The sequence below is a fragment of the Doryrhamphus excisus genome, chromosome 10, assembly GCF_030265055.1.
Source record: "Doryrhamphus excisus isolate RoL2022-K1 chromosome 10, RoL_Dexc_1.0, whole genome shotgun sequence".
NCBI classification, from domain to species: Eukaryota; Metazoa; Chordata; class Actinopteri; order Syngnathiformes; family Syngnathidae; genus Doryrhamphus; species Doryrhamphus excisus.
This window is the reverse complement of record NC_080475.1, coordinates 5,629,519-5,641,834: the sequence shown is the minus strand read 5'-3', so window position 1 is coordinate 5,641,834 and position 12,316 is coordinate 5,629,519. Positions and strand designations below refer to the sequence as shown.

At 43.4% G+C, this 12,316-nt stretch overlaps 2 protein-coding genes across 16 annotated transcripts in view; one reads left to right on the top strand and one right to left on the bottom strand.

Annotated features, from left to right (window-relative positions):
- The window catches only part of cldn12 (claudin 12), a 120,772-nt gene extending 110,228 nt beyond the window's left edge, over positions 1-10,544 (top strand). The window contains exons 1-4 of one of the 3 annotated variants that reach the window (XM_058084128.1): positions 7,994-8,130; positions 8,925-9,206; positions 9,389-10,118; positions 10,155-10,544. In XM_058084128.1, coding sequence (XP_057940111.1) covers positions 8,988-9,206; positions 9,389-10,118; positions 10,155-10,234 — 1,029 coding nt within the window. In that variant the 5' untranslated portion in view covers positions 7,994-8,130; positions 8,925-8,987 and the 3' untranslated portion in view covers positions 10,235-10,544. Of the gene's footprint in view, positions 1-7,993; positions 8,131-8,924; positions 9,207-9,388 lie in introns of those variants that run through there. The other 2 variants (XM_058084127.1, XM_058084126.1) reach the window with 2 other exon arrangements.
- Positions 1-12,316, bottom strand: part of adam22 (ADAM metallopeptidase domain 22) — a 52,705-nt gene that overhangs the window by 10,175 nt on the left and 30,214 nt on the right. For 12 of the 13 annotated variants that reach the window (XR_009131816.1, XR_009131818.1, XR_009131817.1 and 9 more), the window contains exons 8-21: positions 6,888-6,957; positions 6,738-6,814; positions 6,366-6,440; positions 5,932-6,003; positions 5,043-5,209; positions 4,667-4,751; positions 4,446-4,536; positions 4,325-4,376; positions 1,686-1,785; positions 1,068-1,139; positions 908-1,000; positions 698-778; positions 573-623; positions 430-493 (exon numbers count right to left, since the gene is read on the bottom strand). Coding sequence is in view for 9 of the 13 variants with exons in the window: in XM_058084103.1 (XP_057940086.1) it covers positions 430-493; positions 573-623; positions 698-778; positions 908-1,000; positions 1,068-1,139; positions 1,686-1,785; positions 4,325-4,376; positions 4,446-4,536; positions 4,667-4,751; positions 5,043-5,209; positions 5,932-6,003; positions 6,366-6,440; positions 6,738-6,814; positions 6,888-6,957 (1,150 nt within the window). In the remaining 4 variants the exon portion in view is untranslated. Of the gene's footprint in view, positions 1-429; positions 494-572; positions 624-697; positions 779-907; positions 1,001-1,067; positions 1,140-1,685; positions 1,786-4,324; positions 4,377-4,445; positions 4,537-4,666; positions 4,752-5,042; positions 5,210-5,931; positions 6,004-6,365; positions 6,441-6,737; positions 6,815-6,887; positions 6,958-8,385; positions 8,458-12,316 lie in introns of those variants that run through there. The other variant, XM_058084108.1, reaches the window with a different exon arrangement.

The window sequence follows — 12,316 nt, the reverse complement described above, 5'->3', positions numbered from 1 at the left end:
GCAAATTTCATAGATCCATCATGTGTGCATATAGATGGTTAAATAGATCCATCATGTGTGCATATAGATGGTTAAATAGATCCATCATGTGTGCATATAGATGGTTAAATAGATCCATCATGTGTGCATATAGATGGTTAAATAGATCCATCATGTGTGTGTATATAGATGGTTAAATAGATCCATCATGTGTGCATATAGATGGTTAAATAGATCCATCGTGTGTGTATATAGATGGTTAAATAGATCCATCATGTGTGCATACAGATGGTTAAATAGATCCATCATGTGTGCATATAGATGGTTAAATAGATCCATCATGTGTGCATATGGATGGTTAAATAGATCCATCATGTGTGTATGCAAACGGCCGTACAAATGTGGATGGCCATACAGATATTCCACGATGCGTGTACGCGTCGGACTTACTCTCTCCCCAAATGTACTTGCACTGTTTGTCTTTGGTTTTGCATCTCCCGTTAAAGCAGCGGCCCTGCAGACACCGAGAACAGTCGGAGTCAGGAACAAGCAAATATTATAATAATATAAGTTTGCATATTGTGCTGTCTCACCTGGTCCTTTTCACACGTGTAGCCATCCATCTTATGCACGTTTGGTGGACACTGACGAAGCAAGACGAGCGTGAGAGCTTTGTTCAAACGGTTTGGATGCTCCGCCGAGCGGCGATGACGCTCACCTGGCTGGAGTTTCCTGTGCAGTTTTCGGGGATGTCACAGTCGTTCACTGCATCCCGGCACACAACGCCCATGAATTCCATCTGAGGGAACGCGGGAAGAACAGGAAGAGGACTTAGTCCCTTGGTAAAGACCGTGTGTAAGCATCTCCACCAAAATGGCGCCAAGGTGAGAGAAAGACGGGCTTATAGAAAGACGCGTATCTTTGTTACCTGGCAGTTATTGCAGCACAGCCCATCGCTACATTTGGAGCCTTGAGTCAGGGTGCACTTTTTACAGCAGTTCTCCCCCTCTTTGGCGCACTCCTGTGACGACACATCACAATGATTTACATTTCATCAGAAGTCTACTTGGGCAAAAATAGCAACTTACCAGCGGGCTGCCGCAGTCACACTCCTCCCCTGGCTCCACAAAACCATTCCCACATTCAGGAGGGTCCAGCAGCTGGAAGAAAAACAGCAGATAGCGCCATCAAGGCTTAAATATCTCCATGAGCAGATATCTGTCTTAAAAACAGAGCAGCCAGAAGTTTAAATTGAACTATAGCATGGCTACTGTGAATAATACACGTAATACGGAAGTGAAAATTACGTGCTTTATGCACATTGCAAACCTTCCAGTCCGACCTGCATCACACGGCGTGTGAGTGGATTTACTGTCAGAGATGGAAAGCTGCCAGTGTGGTTAATGTCAAAGCAGAAATTGCAGTAATTCCATGTTTGATCAAAGTTACTTAAGATTTGTAGGATCAGAACGTGATGGCTGCATGTGACTTCTATTAAAACATGTCGTAGTCGAGTCCAAGTTGGGCCGAGTGGGCACGCTAAGCATCATGGGAATAATTTGTGGAAAGAAGTTCAACGGTTAAATATAAATATAAAATAAATACAATTTTTTAAAGTATTTCCAAATATGATAGTACTTGAATAATCACTAAAAACAAAATAGGGATAATGATATGATATATGGCGTTTGCCACTGAAGACATACCTTCATGGGTTTGTTGAACAAACAGGCTCCGCCCCCGCTGTTTAGGAAGTTGTAGTATTCCTCCACGTTGCAGTCAGAGAACTTCTTGGGCAGGTAGAAGCTGTTCAGTACAACCACAGCATACTAGGGGTCATGCGGTTACCACGGCAACAGGCAGACAACACTTGAAACACTCTGCAGGACGGGAAAACACCCAGGTCATCATTACCTGCCAGATGCACCGTAACGATTAGGCACGAATGTGCAGGAATACTCACGGTTGGAGGTATCCGCACCACAACCTGGATTTAGAGTACACCTACAATTGTGAGGTTTTGGGTAATGGATGGTAACGGACGTGGTGGAGGATCCTAATTTGAACAGTTGCGGCATCCACCTCCAAGTCATGAGGTCTTAGTGAGCTCTTAGTGAGTGATTGGACCTGTCGCTCTTATATTGAATAAAAGCAAATGCTTAGTTGATGGATGGATGGATGGATGGATGGATGCAGGCGGACTTTATTATTATTCTATTCCCTTTTTACTGTCATAGGAGCTCAGCCAGATTGAGGCTGATTGAGCGCTACAGCTACCTCCATGGTGTGCTAAAATACTGCTGCATGAGATATTTTTAAAAAAAAAAAAGGTTTTAAATACAAAAAAAAATGTGGTTAACATTTAACAATAAGCATATACCCCATTCACCCAACATCTTGCACATTGAATTTAAGTAGAATTAAATAAACTCTGCTTCTTTCTACTCCTGTTCGGACTTTGTTGAACTGTGAAAACATAAACTTTGTAAGGCATGTTGGAAAGAAAGTGACAAAGGAATAATAATAATAATTAATAATAATAAGCTACCTCCACTGTCTTGTAGCAGCTATGATTCCATACATTAGATAAGCCTGTGAAAATATAACGTTCAAACATGCAGGAAGCTGGCGTCAATGGACATGGCTGTGGCTGAACATTGAATACAAATGTCTGAAATACCATAATGGCGTTAGAGAGCGAGAGAGCAACCAAGAAGACAGGCGACAGGGCGCGGAGGTGCTGGTCCTCTGTCACGTGACCTCCTGCCATATTAAGACAGAAGGCGGGAGTACTACTGGGGCCCAATCGGGCGGGGGAGTAGCGTACCACACGGTTAAAAGGGATAGGCGTTCATTTACCATGAGACTGACATTGCAGACAGTATCAATCGATTACACATGGACGAGACAATGATGGGAAGTGATGAAGCTATATTCTAAAATAAACAAATGAGCAAAAAAAAAAACCTGTTAATTACACCTACTCAGTCTGTTGACATCCAACACAAAAGCACCGCCTTTCCAAAGCTAATAATACTCACTTGTTTGTTTACTACTGAGGCTGCAGTTTGAAGCAATGTAGGCGTAAAATGTTAGAAAAGTAAATATTACCTTTGTAAAGGCAGTATTGTCGTACTGGATCTCAATAGATTGGATATCAGGTGTGCCTAATGAAGTGTCAGCTGAGCGTAAACGTGAACAAACAACACAGACGTAGCGCTGATGTTCAACATGATGATGACAAATACAGCCCGAGCGGAGGAAAACCGTGAAGGGCCATCAAACTGCATTTAGTTCACATCATTTGAACGAGACACAGACATTTGCAGCGGGCTGTCGAACTGCGGCGAGAAAGGTTGCGATGGCTTACAACCGTTCTCCCAAACGGAGCGCAAGCAACGTTCCAGCCAGGCTTCTGCTCACCTGCTGTCCCATTTGGGATAGACGGGGGAATGCAAGAAGTATTTAAGAGGGGGGGGAGGGGGGGGGGGGGGGGGTAATTGCACAAATGCACAACACATATCACAGTGATGCAGAGGGAAAGTGGATGTGTGCTAGCATCATGAACAGAACACCAAACAGTGCGTCATCAAGCGTCCAAAGGGGTACCAAAGTACCAATCACTAGCACGGTTTAGAAAAGGGGCCTGGGGTGACACCTACTGGTGACTTCTTCAACTGCAGCAGGTCTATTGTGCAATCAAGTGTAAAGAGCCCGCAACTGAGGTTTTAATATTATCAGGGGCGGGCTTATCATGAAGCAAACACAGGCTATTGGTCGGGGACGCGTGATTTTCCAGGGGCACCCAAACGTCTCATAAAAACAATATTTTTTCCTCAATTTAAAGTTTTGCCTTAATTCACATGTTTAAAACGACACAAGTTTTGATGAAAACTACAGAAGGCGTCGACCTTTTTCACAGTCACAACAAACATAGACACGATGACAGCGGCAGCGAGGAGAACGCAGTCGATGACGCTGAGAGTGACGCTTTTCATCACAAAAACGTGAGTGCCGAAGCGGTAAAGTACGGTATGTTAAATGTCGATTAATGTTCTTATCGATGACAGTAAAAGCGTTTTCTATGCCGCTAATCCACGCCAGGGTCGCGGGTATGCTGGAGCCTATCCCAGCTGACTTTGGGCGAGAGGCGGGGACTGGTCGCCAGCCAATGGCAGGGCACATATAGTAAAACATTCACAATTTGGAGTCGCCAATTAACCTAGCATGTTTTTGGAATGTGGGAGGTAACCGGAGTACCCGGAGAAAACCCCCCAGGGCCCCAATGACTAGGTTTACCTTGGGCCCCCAAATGCTTATTATACATTGCTGTAGTGTAACTTACCCAACATCATCCATGATGCAGCCCGACCAGCGATCGTCACATTTGCACTCTCCTGGAAGACAAAAAAGTTATGGGTTTTTATTGTAAATGTTTGCCAAACACGCGGGTTACACAAATGTACCATTAAGGATCCTCTTCTTGTCGGAGAAGATGCCGATGTTCTGCCCCAGGGACTGAGCCAGAGTTATGGCCATCTCATCAGTTTTTCCATACTGGAGGAGAAAGACAAAAGGACATAATCCAAATAAATCTGGCACAGAAGATAAACATAAGACAAAGAGAGGGCTCTGGGCGGGCTATTGTTATTGTTATCATCGACAAATTAACATCCCAAAGTTTTACCTCATTGACTCCTCCCCCTTTAGAGAGGGAGCACACTCCCCCCATGTAGGAAGCGCCACCCCAGCTGCTGTGAAAGCGATTCCCTCTGGGGAGAAGAAACCAAACGGTAAAGAGTCAGCAACGTGTAGCTGCTGGAAATGGACGCTGCAGCGGAACCCTTTAAGTCGACACCCCCGCAGGCTGGCTGACTCACGTCGACATAAGCGGTTAACAACATCAACTGAAACTAGCCATAGCTTGCCTTGCGTATTTACTTTGCTGTCGACAAAAGCAAGACATCGTGTGTGTCGACGGGTGGCCATTTTGGCGACACACCGACATTAAAGCCGGCAGCCTCCACTGTAATCCCGTCATGAGCGTTTTAATTCCAACTCACGAGAAGAGGTGCACGGAGTCGCATCGCTCCGTGATGAAGTCCTTCCGGTACTTCATGAACTCCCTCAGGGTCACCATGGGGTCGTCGTCGATGTTGAATTTGTTGTCTGCGGACCACGTCTCCATGGCAACCAGCACAATGCGCGTATTCAGCTGCTCCTTGAAAATCTGGAAAAATTAAAAGTTAAAATGATGAAAGGGTCCTCAACAAACTATTTTATACCAGTTTTATGAGTCCCTGGAGCCTGTTTATCAGCACCAAACCACGCTTCCATGGAGTCATGACCCGTGATACTTCGTTAGGTGCCTGTTACTCTGGTAATGAGTAATCTAACTCTATTATGTTAGTGTATCTGTGATCCAGGTAAAACTTACTACAAGTTTAAATTCCAGTACTGAGGCTAGATTTTGGACAAAACGGTTCCAATACAGGACTCGGGCGCCTCTGAGAAGGATTTAGGTTGTTCCTGATGCAACCTACGACATAAAGTGCTGCAATTGGCCTCGTTGCTGCAGCCTCATCGGGCATAAAGGTAATTCTACTCGCACATGGAAATCAATGGCGACTTTCCACAGTCTTTTTCAAGGCCGTGACAAAAAAGCACGACCTTTCTCCGGAGCTTCTCCAGCTGATCGCCTTACAGTCGTGACCCTGCAAGGTCCGGTCGCATTTCAATAGCGAAGCACAGAAAGGCACGATGAGGCATAACCGCGATGACAGCGAGTTTGATATGCTGCTACGCGCTCGGTCCTCGAACTGAACACTCACGAGTGGCTGCTTAATGGCTGTTTAGGGTGGAGAGCCAGCTTGGTTAAAGTGACAAATCAGCGCCGATACCAGGAAGTGCTTGTGGCGAGTTTTCCGAGAGGAGGATCAATACAATTCTTACCATGTCAGCCATATTGACCACTGACTTAGCATAGTTATTGGTGTGGCCGACGCAGAGGCGATGCTTCTTGTACTGGAATGAAACACAGAAGGGAAATAAACACATAAGTGGTAAATATAATAACATTGAAACATAATATTTACACACTGATCATTACATTAGCTCCAGTTGCCTATGTTGTGACTTAACTAAACATATAAGGCAGCAGAGTAGCCACATTATGGTAAATTGTTACATAATGTTAGCATACTATAAAGTACATGTCTCACACACCCACAAAACACCTTTGTTATACTTTTACTACTCTGCTACCATAATTGCTTCAGTACTATAAATAAAATCATTACACTTCATATATTGCACTGTTTTTAATGCAAAGTCATATGGGGATCCAAAATGAAAACAATAAATATCAATAAATAAGTGTAACGTACCATTAAATGGTCATTGATCACCATCAGTTCGATGTATTTAGTCTCATCTTCAACGCTTCGTGACATATGTGGAGCCTGGAAGGCAAACAAAATCACACTTTTATCAATTTGATCAACTCTTAACAAGATGATACCAAAAACAGAACCAAAACATTAAAATATGCAAAGTTTAGTTTCCCAAAAACATGTGAGAGCAACTCGGATATGTGATAAAAGACGACGCAGGAGGTTAATATTTCATGGAAAGGAAGAGCTGGGAGGATGTGGAGAGCTGCTGAGTGGGAGAAAACTTGCCTTTTAGCTTTGCGAACAAATACCAAAACACATACAAGTGGGACACAGACACATAACACAATGCTTATATATACACACCTGTCTCTTTTTTCTCCTGTGAACACCTCTTGATCCGGGAAAGGGAGGACTGGGAAAAGGTGGCTCTGGAAGATCACCTAAAAGAAGCGAGTCCCATCAGCACTCTCAACCAAAATACTGTCTTGATCCCATTTCCATACTCAGTCTCACCAGCGAGATCATGAAGAAGTCCATCTGGTCCTCCTCCAGATTTGTATATCATGTGAACGCCGTCATCTTCCTGAAGGACAAAAAAAAAGCAATTATGGCTGCAATTGCAGGAAAACTTTCAACCATAAGGAGGAACCGGCTACAAAAGGCAAGTGAATGTTAACATTTATTGGCTACTCAGTGTTTTAATAGGACTTGAATCAATTTTAACAACTTTAAATGGAGTCAACCATGTGCCTGATAAAAGGAGAATGTAGTAGATCAATTAATCCCAAGTCTGTGTTGCTTAGAGTCCCCGAATAAATTGTTTTTATTGACTACCAGTGCTTGCACACACACACACTCTCGACAAATTCCACCAAAAATACAGACGTGAAACATACTATACAATTGCAAAAATATCACCTCGTACTTCAGTACGAGGTACATTATTTAAAAAAAAAAAAAAAACAAAAACAACTGTATTATACTGTATTATTATTATTTAATAAGCTTTGCTTCTTCCTACTCCTTTTGGACATGTGGAACTGTGAACTGATTATGGGATGCATTCAATTGTAATCTGATGCATGTTCAAATGAAATAAAACCATACCATTACTATTTTGTACAATGAAGATGGTAGAAATATTCTATTGTAGTTTTATAAACAAATCCTAGCTTTGTGTTATGGGTGACAAAGCTAACTTGTATTTTATTTGTAGAATATGCACTTTGGGCACCACTGGTGCAGATGTTTTTTGATAAAGTTATAATCTAAATATTGAAAACGTCCTGCAAGCAAACATCATTCATTGCCAGGTTAGCTGTAATTTGCATAATTGTGCATAATTTGCTATGGAAGTTCTAATATAGTAGCAAGGTATGGAATACAAGCGACCAGCAACTCTTGACCAACCTTTTGGAAAAACCTGAAATACACTGTCCTTATTGAGGGGAGGCGACAACGCCATCACTGAGATGGGAGGGGAACCGAAATACATTATATACACCATTATTACGTCAAATAAGCCTCCATATTGTGTACACGTTTGTTCAAGTAAGCAAACCTGCGAGACTGCGCTGTGGGGAAAGCCCTCCCTTTCCTCCCTGATGCTACATCCTGTTGACTAGCTAGCTAGCTAGCTAGCTCCTGTACCTTAACGCTACTCGTTGGCTTTTGTTTTACACTTTACACTAAAAAGACACACGCCAAACGCCACAACATTTCACTATGAACACCATTGAGTTGCTGGAAAAATAAGGTACGATACGAGTTGGTCTGGTGTGTCTAGTTTTCCGATTTTAAACCGTGTTTTGGCCGCACACGAAGGAAGGCTCAACAGGTGGCTGTGAAATGCTAACGCTTTAGCCGCTAGCCGTTACAGTCGGGACAGCAAAGCTGACTTTTTATATTGAAACTACCTTTATAACGAGTGCTTCCCGTGGCACGCCGCGGGTTTTTATGACAAATTCAAATTATGACAAAGTAAAATTGGATTATTTGCCTGCTTACTTACTCAGCAAACTTGACGCCGCAGTTAGCTGGCGAGGCTACCTGGCTGGCAGGTGTGTTGATTGGCTGGTTACGGTGCAGTGGTCACTGACAGGATATGACGTCATTGTTATTGAACTTACCTGATTTTTTATAATAAACAATCGATTTTACCGAGTTCACGTTCATATAGAACCACATGTGATTAGGACATATTGCAAAAAAATGTTTTATTAAAACTGAATGGAAGATGCCTGAGATAAAGAGCAAACAAAAAACATCTAGTTGTATTTTTTATGTGTAATTCTATTGTTCACTTATTTAGTCCTGGCGTGCCCCCCCCCCCCCCCCCATTCCCAAGTGGACTCCACCACAGAGTCTGTTTGCAAGTGAAATGAGAGCATTGTCTCAGGGACAGCTCATATTAGGTCAACCACACTATAGTGAATAGAACTACAAAGGGGGGTGGGCCTTACTTCACTATCACTAGATCAGCTGATCTTCTCAATCCAAAATGATGCTATTATAATAACATTTGCCTGGTTTCTTCTCTACCTCTTCTAGGTATTTTATCTCCCCCCCTTGTGATTTACAGCTCCTCTCCGCAACAACGACAAAAAAACCACCATGTCTTGCCGGGACATCCACGCCACCAACGCCTTTGCCTTCTTCATAGCCTTCGTGTCTGTGGCCGGTATGACAGTAGCAGCCCTAATCCCTCAGTGGCGCGTGACCAGACTGGTCACCTTCAATCGCAATGCCAAGAACATCAGCGTTTACGATGGGCTGTGGGCGAAATGCGTCAAACAAGATGGCTACTCGGGATGCTACTTCTATGACTCGGAGGTACGGCGGTGAAGTAATAATGTAATAACATAATGTGATCTGCATATTAAAACAAGCTACAACTGTTAATATTTTTACGCCAAAGAACTACGTTTGTGGTGTACTGACACCTTGCAACAGTAGCAAATTTTTCCTAGGTAGGAACCTGTCTTTACTGCGTTCTAAAACAACATCTCTTCCAGTGGTACTCCAAAGTGGACCAGCTGGACCTGAGGCTCCTGCAGTTCTGCTTGCCTGCAGGTTTAGGTTTCGGCTCGATGGCATTGCTGCTGTGCATGGCCGGAATGTGTAAAACCTGCTGCTGCTCAGACAAGCCCGAACCGGATATTAAAAGCATCCGCTTCCTGGTGAACAGCGCGGGATGTCACCTGGTGGCAGGGATGTTTCTCTTCCTGGGCGGCGCCATCGCTATCGCGCCTTCCGTTTGGTTCCTGTTCCGCACTAAGGAGCTCAACAAAAGATACGATAACATTTTCACTGACGGCTTTGCCGTGTACGTGTCCATCGGATGCTCCGGGGGGCTGATGTTAGCCGCCCTGCTCATGTTTATGTGGTACTGCATGTGCAAAAGGCTGCCTTCGCCATTCTGGTTGCCACTTCCTTCCATGTCCACCTCCGCGTCTACTCAGCCGCTCACCGCTAACGGATTCCCCCCGTCGGCGCTTTACGGCCCTCAGCCCATGCCGCCGCCTCAGGCCTACCCTCCCACGGTGATCGACACGCAGACATATGTTCCGGCGCAGGGGTATGTGCAAAGCGTGGCCGCCCCCGCACCGCCACAAGTGTACATGTCTCAGATTTCTGCTCCTGATGGGTACGGCTCAGAAGCAGGAGGCGGGCGGGCATACAGCTACGCGCCCTCTCAGAGCTACGCGCCCAGCCAGACCTACGCGCCCTCTCAGACCTACGCACCTTCTCAGACCTACGCGCCCTCCCAGACCTACGCACACAGCTACGTCGGCCACCGCTACTCCAGCCGCTCACGCACGTCGGCCATCGAGATTGACATTCCTGTGGTGACGCAGTAACAAAAAAAAATAAAAATAACGAGGCGCGAGTTAACGAGCCTCTTCAGAGGCTGATGAAATTGCTGATCATAGAAGCGAGCACCTGTCGAGATACTCAAAGTGTTTAATGAAGGATGACATTTACCGAAGAACAAAGAGTCACGCTCTTGGTGCAAATGGAGTGTTTGTATGTTCAAAAAAAAAAAAAAAAAACCACTAAAATATGTCCTACTAATTAGTCTTTTCACTGTTTGGTGCCTAATAAGTAGCAAATATTCATCCATTGGAAGCCTGGACACTGGATGCCAAATAACTGCAAATGACTTCTCACCACATGAAGTATGCGATGATGCCATGTGAAGATTTCTTGGAGGTGCCTGCTACTTTGGCGTAACGTATTGTTGATCATGTGAGCAGCTGTTATTAATGCACTAATATGAAGTACTAATGTGAGCAACGGTGCCACTTCACACTGTAAAACGTTGTAGTTTGTTGTTACTGTAATGTGATACATTGGTCACGCGGGTCAAATGATGATACATGTACTAGAATAAGTTTTTGCATCACTTAATGAACATTCCAAATTAGTTTTTTTTTTAAAGAACACACTAGAATTTGTCGGACACTTTATTTTGTTATATTGAGGTCAATGAAAGAAAGTAGTTTTTGTACACGTTTTTTCCCCCCCATTAAAAACAAAATGTGATTTTTGTGTCATTTCTTCCTTCATTTAGCACACACAATCACATTTCTGTGTTAGGTGCTCATTAATGTCATACATATATAGTTAATTGTCAAACAGCTAAAATAATGCATAAGGCTAAAAACAACCAATTAGCTAAAAATGTCATCTAATACTTACTCTACAAGAGAGGAGAAATATAACCTCAGGGAAGAAGTACATTTGAAACACGTATATGCTAGGACTACGTTAAAAAAGCTATAGCATTTCAGTATGTGGAATCAAACTATGGAATGGATTGAGTAAGGACCTCAAACAATGCAAACAACAATGAGCCAATTCAAGTCTTGAACCAGTCATGATGTGCTATATATACACATCACTATATTGACACTTACTATGGTACACATTATGGCATTGTATGGTCATATCATTATTAAAAAATAAATAATTTTTATTTAAATTTTATAAAAAAAAACAAAAAAAACATTAAACTGTATTATGGAAAGCAGGAAGTGAACAAATGTAACAGTTACTGATTGTAAAAGTACCAGATGGAGGGGTAGGATTTAATAAGCTTTGCTTCTTCCTACTCCTTTTGGACATGTGGAACTGGGAACTGATTATGGGATGCATTCAATTGTAATCTGATGCATGTTCAAATGAAATTAAACCATTACCATACAACCTATTGCACTGTATTGAAATACAATGAAATACAATGCTATTTGCATTGTGTGTTGATGCTAGAGCAACTATAACATCAGCTGTTCCAAACACACCAGTTCATTTGTGTGCGCTTCACGAAGGTACGAACATGCAAGCAGACGAGACAATAACTCCCTGACGTCTGGTCTGATCTTCTAAAACGATGTTAATAAATATTTATATGATCACAGCACAGCAGTCTCGAGGGGCGGGGGGTGAGCGTCAAGACGTTGATCTCCCTGGTGTTTACTAGTCTCATCTTTAAAGCGGGAATCTCAAACGAACAGCCAGCAGCATAAAGCGCCGTAGTCTGCTTCGTTCATGATCACTTTTTAAATAAAAAATAATAATAATTTGCTGACTTCAGCGGCTGGTGATTATTAAGAGCTTCATTAGAGGAAGTGCAGGCCACGCGTTGTTGTTGTTGTTGTTGTTGGTGGTTATGTGTGTTATTTAGCATTACTGCTGACTGACCAGCGTGGTCGTCTTTGTTCCCCCATCGGCCCTCAGACGCCGCAGGGCGTGTGTAGCGGATGGAGATTAAGGCCCTAAACACAGATGGCTTTCATATGTTGGGCTACAAAGACAAGGGGGGGGCGGGGCTTGCGTTGCCACGGGACACGACACCTCCTTGGATGACTGGCTGATGAATATAATGCAATGAGGTGTAACAAGCTCTGGTTCTGTATGTGTGAATGAACTGGTGGTACCCC